Source organism: Drosophila ananassae, chromosome 2L (genome assembly GCF_017639315.1).
Source record: "Drosophila ananassae strain 14024-0371.13 chromosome 2L, ASM1763931v2, whole genome shotgun sequence".
NCBI classification, from domain to species: Eukaryota; Metazoa; Arthropoda; class Insecta; order Diptera; family Drosophilidae; genus Drosophila; species Drosophila ananassae.
In genome coordinates, this window is record NC_057927.1 from 8746980 (window position 1) to 8759900 (window position 12921).

The following is a 12921-nucleotide window of genomic DNA, read 5'->3' on the forward strand; positions in this document are numbered from 1 at the left end:
GATAAGATCCAGAACTGTCACAAAGTATACGAAAAGTGGCAGGAGACATTTGTGCTGGGATTTCTAATAATCTGGTCTAATTTGACAAGCACAAGAATATACGCAGAGCTAGACTGTAGCCTAGTCCACATTTATTAACACATTTATTAAATGAAAATGGAACTCCTGATAGGCATCGAGGTGTGTGGCTAGTGTCCATAAATGCACTTAGAAAATGTGTAATTCCTCGGCTATATATAATAGGTCCTACGTGTATTGCCGTCATCATGACATTGAAGGGACATTAAAATATTAAACAATTACTGACAGGTAGATGAAAGGATATCCCCACTCTCTCGATTTCATCATAGACTTTGACTGCCCACGATCCTGAGGTGACGATTAATATCTCCCCAAGTATGGTTGTAGCTGGCAGCCAGTCAGGGGGATTGGCCAACTGGACAACATGACACTTAAACTCATAGACCAAGCAAACCGATTTGAAGAATATAATTCCTATTGCAATTCCTAACTCTCGCTTGCCCCAAACCCCTTTTTCTGGGACCACAAACGGCGAACGTCGAAAAAGTAGCTGGTAAGTCCGAAGGAGCTCAGACCGTTGGAAGGACCAAAATGCAAATAGAACACATTAACACTTAGTGATTGTTTATTTACTTGGTTGAGTTGTTTTGATTATTTTTTAAGGGTTATTTTCTTAAACCTCATTTGTGAGATTGTAGCCTTTTAATTCCAGGAGTGTCCCATTTGTAGCCCATATTGAATAACGAAAACCAGCCAGCTGATAATGGCCGACAAGACCAAAAGGAAAAGCCTATTCGAGACATCAAAGAGGCCCAGAATGCAAACTCGGAACTTGTTAAGGTTCAGGTATGTGTAAAACGTATCCAGCTAGGGAAATTCAAAGAAAATATAAACTTGCTAGGAGAATGAATTGTAGAAACTCACCAGGATGCGAAACTCCTTCAGACTGGAGACTCCAAAGGTTTCAAAATTAACCAATCGAATGATGGAACTCTCAGTCACTGCCCTCTGCACCGAATAGGTTAGCAAAAGAAGATCGTAAATATGCTTGAAGATTATAGCTATCATCCAAAAGCTTTGGAACTTCCTTTCAATAACCAATACATAAGCCACAGAGCCCGTCAACATTATTTTATGAACCAGTCCGAGAGCCAGGGGCAATTGGAAAAATCGTTGATACACAGTATTCACTGTGAAGATGTCTCTATACAGATTGAAACATCTTTCCAACTTACGTCGTAGCTTCCTCATTTGGCGCGGATCAGATTGAAGACCTTGGTCCTGAAGTAGGGGCATCAAATTTTTGAAAATGTACTTATTGAGCTCCGAGTATAGAAATCCAAAACTCAGATAGACCAGAAAGTTGATGTGCAGAAAGACATTTGTACCCATAGTAATATATCCATTGAAGAAAATTGTCCGAACGTCTTGAAAATTCCATTGAGGCGAGGCTCGGAAGGCCAAGATATATAGAGCTTCGTGAGGCATGATGCAGGCAATGGTCAAAATTAGGAACAGCTCCCATTTGGCTCGAAAGCCCATTTCCTGTCGCCTGCATAGTTTCTTCACTTTTCGGAACATTTTTAAGAAATTTTTCACCAACTCTATGACTTCCGAGCCCCGGAAAATCTGGAACTCCATAATCAAGCAGTTGGAGGGGATGCATAAAATAAGTCGCATTCCAAGTATCACTTTTAAAATGATCCATTTTTTTCCCAAAACTATAAGGAAATAGTCGTACGCAAATATAGACACAGTTATCAAGCGAATAATCACGGAAATCCATTTCAACCAACTAACGTTAAGCACATCAGTATTTTTAACTCGAAAATATACGATTCCCATGATTTGGGCGTACTTTAATAACCCTCGAAGGAGCACGGCGATTAACTTGGGAACTATCATCCGCCAAAAGACTGTTAAGACTTCAATTGAGGTGAAAATGTAAACTGTTTTGATGACTAAGGGAACTCAGTAATAGTGCCCTGGCGGCAATAAGACGATATGATCAAAGTATTCGAAGTGACAGGTGACATTCGTACGCGAATTTCTAATAATCTTATCGATTTTAACATGTGGGGTTACCCGATTTGTAATTTAATTAAAGCACAAGATGTAGTGTATCGAAGACATGGCCTTCTAAAAGAAATGCAGAGCTAGACTGAAACCTAGTCCAGTGCACTAGACCCATAAAACGCATTTAGTTAATGGAACTCCTGATAGGTATCGAGGGTGTTGCTGATAGTTTCCATAAATGCACTCAGAAAATGTGTAATTCCTCGGCTATATCCACGTGGATCCTACGTGGATTGCTGTGACAATAAAGGAACATTAAAATGTTAACAAACTACTGACAGGTAGTCCATATATGGTAGGCAGTCGAATGCTTGTTCTGCAATTTCTAACCTCTTACAGATGAGCTCTTAAACGCTGTCTTCTGTAAGTCTCATAAGTGGCTTCGGTTGATATGAAGCTAAGACATCTTCATAGCATGGCTTCACGTTCCCATTCTGGGATCACGTTTCTCCGATCTACGAGCCTTCGCCCTTCGACTCTTGCTTTCGATTCACACGCTCACGATCCGCCGGGATCCTGGGCTCTAAGCTCCCTTTGAAGCCAATGTAAATGACGCCCCCATTTTATGCTGTACGTGATCTTCCCATACCCAGCACCGAACGAGCGTGTATCTTTCAGCTACATCATCGCCTTCTCCTATCCGAATTACAGTGGGTGAGCATCTGGGAGATCTTTCGAGTCTGTCAAGCAGGGAATGCCCCTCCACCCACCTCAGTTCCTCGCCTTTGTCTGAACATTTGAAAAGAATTTTCACGTTGTATGATTTATTTTTTCCCTCATCTTTATTATCTGTTCTTTTTTGGTTTTTTTTTTAGGCCAATTACAGTAACAACGCTTGGGCACGTACATTTTCCGGCTTTGTACGAAAATTGTGGGAACAATCAACGAAATAAACAAAAAGTGCTTTGCATGCCGTTGATTTGAGCTGCAAATTGCTCTGGACTTGGCCAACTGAAATTGCGCTGCCAACATATCCAGCAATGGCTACCTTGGCATGCCGCACCTCTGATACCTTAACTCGCTGAGCCAGATGCTGTACTAAAGTTATTCCCCGAACATGAGTCTCTAAGAAACGATACTCCCCCAGTGAGGGCATTGCAAATGATCCGAGTCGAGTCGGGCCAAGGAAATAACGCAAAGCCACAACTTGGTCAGGAGATTAGAGCACTGGCCGAGGGATCAGCCCCTCTTACTATGCCGTGTCCCTCACTCCACAACATGTAATCCCCGATGACCTCACGTCATACGGGTATGCAACGAGAAGGCATTAAAAAGTAGGGGAACTTCAGGGCTGATTGATTTCAATTGCAGGCTGCACCGAGCGAAACATGTAGTCTCTGCAACCGGCAATCTTTCTCGAGTTCTCGGGATGAAAAGATACAAATTGTTTTGTCTGTACTCAGAGCGACTGGATGGCCTTGGCTCGCTTTTCACGCTTTTCCAGCCATTGCACCCCACTCGAATGCAGCCGCTGACATTAATGGTGATAAATGTGAAAATGGAATGCAATTAAATTTCGCTCTTCGGCTGCGCCATAAATTATATTGTGATTTCGGATTTTTTTATATTTTTCCATTCAATGGCGATGGCTTAGCTGTACCGTTAAAGTCGTAAACATATATTTTTTAGCTTTGAAATAATTGCTAGGCGACTGCGATTGCGGCCAAGAGTACAAGCACCTCGGCAGATGCATTTTCACACATGAGGACAAGATACTAGCTACAAGATCTAAATCTTGGAGGGAAAAAAAAATAGAACCTAATTGTAGAAAGAAATAGTACACCTGTATCTATTATTTCAACCGAATCTGTAGGGAGAGCCGAGCTCCACTTGTTCCATTGCGTGGATGCGTCTGGATGGGTGTATGTGAGTGCAATTGTGACTGCAATGCGAGTGCCGAGCCATTAAAATCTTGAAATTGCATGCTAATAACCGTACCAGGCCGCTAGTTAAGTGGGCAAATATGTTGTACATGCTCGTTACTAAATGCAGAGCATGTAATTTGCCTCTCCGCAGTGCCATTATTATGGCAAGTTGCATTCTTGATTCGCTCAGCAGAGCACTGCCGAATGTCTGGCATAGCAACACAGCCACTTTTCAGTCTACGTGGCTGTTGGAATCCCAAATGCATCCAAAGCAGTGTCTATCAGAATGGCCCGAAAGTGGGTTTCCTGCAGGAAACGATATTGAAGAATTTTTTGAGGGCGATGGCCACCGCCACCAGCATCAATCATCATCAACGGCCGCCTAACGATCGTTTGTTTGCCGGAAGTCGCAGCCAATCTAATGTTAAGTGCCCACTCCAGTGCCCCAGCTAGACACATCCACTCATGCCCCCCGAACATCGAACACCATTGCGACTAGAAAGCATTTTCCCCAATGACCGCCAGCCCATGAGTGCCACAGTAGAACCTTTCGATCGCCGGCGCTGAAAACGAAAAGGAGAGAACCCACTAATTGGAGAAGGTTCGACTTCCTTTCTCCACAAAATCAAGATTGCATACTCGAGCGGTGAAAAGTGTCTGGGTAATTGCTACAGTGGATACTAGGTGAGGTATATGAGGTTCTCCAACTCGAGAGATCGCTGTAAGCCGGCCCCTTGTCTAATGGGGCAACGGTTGCATCCGTAGCTCCAGGCCCCAGCTGAGTCATTCCGTCTATTTATAATTTTTATCTTTCTCCACTTTCCGATTTTCCTTTACACTCCGCCACAGAAAAGCGAGAATCACGCCATCTCGTCCAAAAAGGGCCCCAACGTAGGCAAATAAAAAGCTTTTAAGATTTTTGTTTTATTTTTTGCTTTGTATTTTAAGTTTTTTTTTTAGATTTTAGTTTTTTTTTTTTGTTGCTCTTTTCGGCTTGAAAAAAGTACATAATGTTTGCGTAAGTTTACAGAATTTATTTTTTAGTTTAGTTTTCTTTAAGGAAATATACATACTTTGTATTTTGTTGTTTTGGATTTATATTTTTACTTAGCTGCTTGGAGTTTTGAGGTCTCCATACAATATTCACAGTTTGGTTGTTCAAAGTGGAGTTTAAAGGGTTAAAGTTAGAGAGAGGGGAACAGTTTGAAGCGAAATATTATAATTTAAAGTTGTACAGTAAACACAATTTAAAACTTGACATAGAGAATAAACTTAGGCTTGTGAATGAGTGGGCTTGTATGAGGGCTTGTGTTTTGTGTGTTTTGAAGAATTTGTAAGAGGAAGAATTTTAAATAATTTCAATATTAATTACACAACAACAACAAAATAAATTGTATTTAATGATTGAGATCATGACACAAAGTAAATTGTAAATACTTTTGGCACACGCGTACATCAGGACCCGAAAACACGCTGAGAACGCTTGAATTGGTTTTTGGATTTGGGGTAAGAATCTATATCGATATAGTGGATGCACAGTGGATCGATCGGTCTTGGCTTCTAAAGTTACATATCATTTTGCCTAATTAGTAAATAGTAATTACAATTTAATCTACGCGTACGGAGTTAAGTCTTTCGATTCATTCACTACAGTTACGTATTATTGCCAATGTACAGATCGTTCCCTTTCAGTTTATAGTACTATAACTTAATAATTTCTTAGTAATCATGCCTCGATCGAATCGTGCCGTGCATCCGGATTATAGCTACTATTATATTATTTTTTGCCTGTTTTTGGCTGTGCACGCGTGCCAATCATTTCTGGTTGTCTGCTGTTGTTTCTGGCTGGCTTTCTCCGTTCTGCTTGCAACAACACTTCTGACCATCAAGTCTTGGTTTAAAGTTTAAACAAAAAAATGTAAAATTAGTTTAGAATATTAAGATTACGTTTACAATAAATATCATATATTGCAATTGTTGCTTCGCCAGTGGCTGCTTCCTGCTGGCTGCTCCTCTTCGACATCCTTTACTGCTCCTTCTGCTCTTGCACCTGCACCTCCACCTGGACCAGAACTGACTCCTTCTTATCCAATTCGCTAGGACGTGTATCCACATTGTTGTTGTTGATGACGTCACTCGGGCTATGGCTTTTTTTCGACGCCCCACTCGACGTAATCGGTTTGGTGGCCTTGCAAACGCGGTAGGATCCTGTCGAGATAACGGTAGAGAAAAGGTATACTTTAGTAATGCGCTGCGATTAGTCACAGTGGGAAAAGGCAACAAAAAACTGAAAAGTGCAAGCGTCACTTTTGACCTTCGGAAGGCAAAAGGGAAAGCAATGGCAATGCAAAGTGCGGCGTGTCTAATGGCACGAGTACACAGTATCTGTATCTGTAAATGTATCTGTATCTGTGACGGTGAGTTTTCGATTTCTTGGAGCTCTAGAGCATTCATTTCGCTGGAATTATGCACACTTGTGCAAGCAAACCTGGTCAGTGGCTAGCCGATAAATAAATGTCATGGCCACAGCGATAAGTGCAGTCTACGAACTGCAGCTGGGGGCCTGGAGGGGCTCTGCTCGCTTCGATCCAAATGCGTTCTATGCGATAGATAACCGAACGGCACATCAACCTCACAAATGCGGTTCTCTAATCTGCCTACAGGGTACAGTAGAGTCGCACAAAAAGCGTCCAATCGTGCCATGTGGCATGAGCTAGTCTCCGTAGAGAAGCCAGACTGTACCGCCATCGAGCCTCCATAGCTGGCAGCTGCGGTTGCCTCATCACGTAAACCGCTAGAGCTTAGACTTAGACGACCGGCTTGGATCGGGGACGACTCGACTGCCACTGCGCAGTGACCTAAAAGCTGAGCTGAAAAGCTGAGCAACAAAAACAAGCCCCAGCCCCAAGGCCAGCTTGGGAAGCCGACGGCGTTCATACTCTAGCGACTAATAACACATATTTCCCATGAAGCCCGCACCAATACTGTATCTACTACCACTATCTTTTTCTCAGATAGCGGACAATGGGCTGAGATACACGGGGCTGAGATCTCCTACCCTGACTAGCTGCCAATTAAATCACTTATTTGGAAAGATTCAGATCACCAGAACGCCAAATTAAAAATTTTAATCGGAGGAGAGGGGGCGTTGCAAGCTTTCCAGAGAATCGTGAAAACCCGGAGAAAGAGAAGGGAAATGAAGAATTGGCAGCCAGGCCGTCGCGCTGCCGGCGATATAATCAAAAGTACAGTTATAGAAAATTATAAGCCAGCGACAAAGAACGTCAAGCGGAGTGGGCAAAGAGAGAGGGGCGGAAAGGAAGGGAGCTTCTGCAAAACGATCTTCTATTGTAATAGGCGGAGGAGGAGGAAAGAAATTCTGTAATGTGCCCGTGTGCGGGGAGCTCCGAAATGCCGAATGCCGGATGGGGAATGGGAGATGGGGGGAGTGCGTGCTGGCATTGGGGTTTACCGTTATCATTATAAGCACGCAGCTTTCTCGACACCTCCCTCCCTCCCTCACCCCACACTCCGTTCTCCAACAACAAAACGCGGTTTGTTTACGAAATTGGGTGGAGAGTGCCGACAATGAAAACAGGAACGGAGCTTCACAGAATTCACATTATAAATATTTATATGGGAGCCGCGAGAGAGTTTCTGCATACATAATTAACAACATAAATCAGAAAAAAAGAAAAAACAAAATAAATCTCTTTTTTTTTTTTGGGGCGTGGTAGAAAGCCGAAGCAAAACAGAAAGCTCAAAACAAAATATTTCAAAGTACAGTCGTCGACAGCGAGAACGAGATAACAGCACTTGTCTAATTGATTACGTTTCTGGTTTGCTTTTGGCCCTGTTTCGGACCTGCCGCAAATAAAGACATTTAGCATACATAAATATTTGCATAAATAATACATTTTGAATTTATTTAGTTATTTTTTATAAATTATTTCAAATTATTATCTTTAAAATGTCCAAACCAGCTGTATTCTGCCAGCTGATCTCCAAAAAGGAGCATCCACAGACCAAGCAAGTTGTATGAGAATAGCTTGTGTGTTTGGGTGACCTTCACGACGAGTTTTGAAAAACATCAACAACGTGCGTGCGTAGTATTACGCACAATAACAGACACACACACACACAGGCAGGCGCGGGCTTATCAGTGGGGACACTAAAAATAAACACGACAAACGATTTCGCGCCAAAAACATCATCAGCAGGCTCTGGGAGAAGAAAACAAACAACAATAAGGGGCCACAGACAGAGAGCAGGAGATCCCCCCAGTGCTGAGTGCTCTGATAACAGAAAGGAGCTAAAAAGTCAAGAGTAGAAAGCTCTAGCGCCAAAAAAGCTAATTCTTTTGTTTTGCGACATGTCGTGACATGTTTGACTTACGAAAGTTGGTGTGCAGTAGGATCTTATGGATGGAGGTGTAAGGTGACCCGGGTCAAAGTTCCACGGAGCTTATGGGGGGTCGTGAGAGACAGAGTGGCTAGAAAAAAGCCAAATCTGGTGGCAAAAGAGCCGTTCCAGCAGCACTGGATCTTGTCCACTCGCGCTCTCTGTCTCCCACTCTTTCCTACGTGCTCCCCTTCTGCATGTGTGTGCGAGTGGGGCTGACGTCGTCGTATAAGAGTGACGCTGCCTGGAGGAGGTTGCGCTTGTCGTTGTGGGTGCGGCTTTTCAGGGCAACAAGAAAAACAAAAAAAGCGAAAAAACAAAAACGGTGTACAGTCGCAGGCGTGTGCCAAGTAGTTTTTTTTTTTTTTATTTCTCATTTTTTTTTATTATTCCTCCTCTGCAAGCTGCAGCAGCTAGCAACAACAACAACAACAAGAACAAGAACCAGAAGGCGTTGGCGCTGATTTAAATTTAATTGAGGCCTCTCAATTAATTGCCAGCAACTGCTTTTGCTTCCCACTGCCTGCAGCCCCAATCTGAATCGCCCCGGAGACATTTTTGGCGGGCGATGTTACTCAACAGTTCGGTTTATTTTGGCGTACAGTTTGTTGTTTAGCTTTTCGCGCTCCACTCGCTGCCAAAGACAACCTGGCGACACTTTTTCGCTCTCTTGGCAGTCGCCCTCCCACCGATAACAACTAACTAACTGCCCTGAATATCTTCTCAAACTATTTCAGATACTATTCATAGCTTAACATTAAGATATTTCTGTTTCTGTTCCAAGTAGAAATGAATGAATTTGAAGCTCTGCCAGGGCCTTCATATCACACGATAAGGAAGTCAGTCAGCTCCTCCACAATAAAAGCGAAATCGCCAAGCAAAGAGGGTTAGGAAACGGCGCAAAATAACAAACGGCTATCAAAACAAAAACCTACAAAAACAGAAAAACACGCTCTCGAAGAGATTCACATTTGGGTTGGAAATGCGCGAAGACACGTGAGTCGAGTGCGAAAGTTTGGGGGGCTATTTGAGGGGTGGCAAGGGTTGAGCGATGAAAGGGGCCACTAACGGCACTTGAGACCCGCTTTGGAGTGGAGTGCATTATGTGCACAGTTGTGGCAAATAGCGGTCGGGCCCTTGCGAGGGTTAGGTAACAAACAGAGAGCGAGATCGGAGCAGGGAAATTGGAAGCGCCACAAATTGGAAGCGGTCTATAGAGGGGGGTCGGACGAGGGTGGTTTCTGACAAACGAAAATAGGGGTGCGACAGGGGGTTGAAGTTCAGATGGTAGAGCGAAGAACAGGAAACAAGGGAAACAAAAACGGAACAACGGAAGGAAGCAAAAAAGAGAAACGAAATCAGGTGGCTCCGATTCGACTCGGATTCGGAAAACTGCACTTTCAGATACAAGATACAAGATACACACTTTGTTCGAAAATCAATAAAATTATGAAAATAAACAAGAGCTTACGTTTGAGGCCCTGCGGTTGGGGCACAGCATATGGCTTCTGGCCATGCCTCTTGTCGGCCGGGTCCGAACTGTCCTTTTGGCTGATTTTCCGAATGCTGGCTGAGATTTGCTGGCTGGAGATCGAAACACCGGCGCCCATTGTGGGCCGGTGGACTTTGTGATGCGACTGGTCCGGCGCGGAGGAGGAGGAGTCGGCGTACGGGAATCGGACGCCCTTCACTTCCGCCTCCTCCTGCTCCCGGCGCTCCATATCGAGGATGTCGTAGTTGTAGGTCGCCTTGACGCGCTGCAGTTCCCGCCGCTGCAGCCTGGCCAGCACTCCGTCGATGTTGCACTCCTCCGGAGTGGTGCCGAACAAGTTGCGCCTAGCGCCGTTCACCACCGATCGGGGCGGATCAACGCGGGGGGCGACGGGGCCCACCAGGTGGCTTAGTCTAATCTGCTGACAAGAAATGGACATGTCTGTACTTTTTGTTTGCCGTTTCTGTGATTTTCTCTCCTTTGTTTCTGTTTCTGCTGCTTTCACTCGAGCTTTTCTTTGTACTACTTTTACTCGAATTTTTCGCTTAGCACACTCACAACACACACACACGCACACACACACTGCGAAAAAGTCACGTCACGCAGGTAAATGAGCCATTGCAATTGCAATTGCGGTTTCAATTGGTTTTTGAACTGGACCGTTTGTATTTCACTGCTGCCGCTGCTGCTGCTGCTTCTGTATTTTGCACTGTTCAGCCCCTTACGACTTTCACGCAAGAGAGCTCTTCCCTGGGAGAGCCGCACGTCCGCACGCGATGAGTTTCAAAATCGATGTGATAACAACGTATCGGTGAATCTGGTTTTTAAGGTGCCAGTGCCAGTGTTTCTCTTCGGCTTGCTTCGGGAAGCGCTGCCATTTTGAAAAAATGTAGCCAGACTGTTCACAATTGGCGGAGAGAGCATTTTTTCTATGGGAAAAACTGTCTCTCCTCGCTTGTTTGAGATGTGGCAACACTGGCAACGCAGCTAACAGAGCTGTTAACCAATCTTAACGCGGGTCATTTCACCAAGTTTGAAATATGGGTTTTTTTTCTTAAAAAATAGTGGGTTTTGTCGACTAAATACTAGAATCGCTAAACTTAGACTTCAATACAATACTATTCAATAGCTATGCTGCCTAATAATATAATAAAATTCAAAAACATAACAAATCTGCTCTTTTGCGCTGTTTTTCTCTTGATAAAGACCGAAAATACAGGGTATTACTCACAAATATTTACAGTCTACGTTGATTATTCACTCTAGAAAGTGAATCTGCTTCGTGCTATTACCAATTACTAGCCGCGCAAATACAATTAGTTATGCTAGATCCCGCCACTTGTTTATGTTGGCCCTACACAAACACCAACTAATGTGTTTACGCACTTCGGCCCTAATTCAAGGTCACAACTGGCTTCATGCGGCATTAAACGGCCTAATTGTCGCGACGACAGCAAATAGCTATTCTTTGGGAAAAAAAATCAGAAAAAAACATGAAAACACTTTCGCGCTGGCGGCGCCAATTCAAGCGTGTTAACAACAGTTGGCCCAAACGAAAGTGAAAAGAGTTTAAAGCCGCATAGAAACAGAGACTATTCGAACTTCGAATAGGAAACACTCGTATCAATGTGGGCCAAAAGACGTTTTGAATAGTGCTGAGTCAGCTTTAACTGGGAAACAGCTGGTACGGTGCGGTCATTGGGTCTACTCTGACGACCTCCGCGCCAAACCGATTAGTCATCTTAAAGAGTGGCCCAGACCAGAGCCCCGCCCGAAGGATTGCGATTTATTGTTGTATTTGGGGGCACAGTGGTCTCCAGTTGAGAATTACTTGGAGGAGATCTTAGGAAAGGAACCAAGTGGGGCTGAGTCTTCTGAAAGAAATCACTGTGCTGGTGATTGATTTCCTTTCTCTTCCCTAAATTTGATGTTTTTTTGGCGCGTTGATGAGGTCCCAATTCGGATTGGCAACTACCTGACCCTAAGGTGAACAAGGGTTGCGGGTCGGGGGTTGAATCGGATCGCTGGCACAGGTCTGGAGTGGTGCCAGGAACTATGCAAAAACCAACCCTCGCGCCAAAAAAAAAAAGAAAAGAAAACCAGGCACTTCAGGGGAAAACAATGCAGTCGGAAATGTGTGAAAGTTGCAGATACCCCCACCTCCCCTGCTGCCACTACCTTTCCCTTTTTTCCCCTAAACCCCTCCAGTTGCTGCGTCATTTCTCTGAAATGCGTTTCAGCTTTGCCTCCAAATACAGCGCAGATTTTCCATTTTGATTTGCGTATTTGAATGCATGTACATATCTCTATCTGCATGCGTGTATTTGTATCTCGTAGATGCAAACATGTTTGCTGGCTACGTGTTCGGGTCTACTGGTGGGCTACTTTCCGCCGTCACTTCCGTTTAAAACAGCTTGTCTGGGAAAGAACTCAAGCTGTTTTTCCATCCGAAATTAGTTTATGGCCCACGTACCATGCAACCCAAAAGATACGACTTCAATAGAGGGACGGAACCGATCAATGGAACTGTCGCACGCGCTGGACTGAGGTTGAGGTTAACTGCTGTCTTTAATGTCGTCGGCCTGGAGTCGGAAGTCGGTCGTCGGTGGTCGGAGGGACCTGGCTGACGTCACGTTCGCCTAATTAATAAATGAGCTCATTAGGGAGAGCTCACTGTCTGCCCGCCAACAGTATGGATGTCCGAAGTATGGATTTCTACTTCTGCACTGTAACATGTAACCATGTAAGCGGGCAGATGGTTGTGTAGCTGCAAGGAGGTTGCACGCGCTGGTTCCGGCTTTTTGGTCGGTAGAAGGGAGTGGATCCCTAGGGTCCTTGTGCTACTCGCTCGCAGTTATCAATCGATTATTTAAAAGATATTCGCGTGCGGGGGGGGTTAGTACGTACTGAAGGAAATATTGGGAAAGGGAATAAAAAGGATTCTTGCATTGCTTTCGACATTCAGAGTAATTAAGGCCGTTACGACTGCGCTGGTGGAGTTGCAGCAGACGATGTAAAGCTGAGCGGATGTTTTGCCACAGCCGTTGCCCACCCTTCCATGATCAC

At 44.3% G+C, this 12921-nt stretch overlaps 2 protein-coding genes across 2 annotated transcripts; both read right to left on the bottom strand.

The window, feature by feature from the left end:
* Positions 1-601: 601 nt before the first annotated feature.
* LOC123258383 (putative gustatory receptor 92a) lies at positions 602-4772 on the bottom strand. Its single transcript, XM_044718252.1, has 2 exons — positions 946-4772; positions 602-888 (listed from the first exon to the last, which is right to left on the bottom strand). Exons 1-2 carry the CDS (start codon positions 1924-1926, stop codon positions 724-726), a joined length of 1146 nt encoding a protein of 381 aa, XP_044574187.1. The 5' UTR covers positions 1927-4772; the 3' UTR covers positions 602-723.
* Positions 4773-5881: 1109 nt separating this feature from the next.
* On the bottom strand, positions 5882-10703 carry LOC6499752. Its single transcript, XM_001953954.4, has 2 exons — positions 9835-10703; positions 5882-6170 (listed from the first exon to the last, which is right to left on the bottom strand). Exons 1-2 carry the CDS (start codon positions 10292-10294, stop codon positions 5989-5991), a joined length of 642 nt encoding a protein of 213 aa, XP_001953990.1. The 5' UTR covers positions 10295-10703; the 3' UTR covers positions 5882-5988.
* Positions 10704-12921: the final 2218 nt, after the last annotated feature.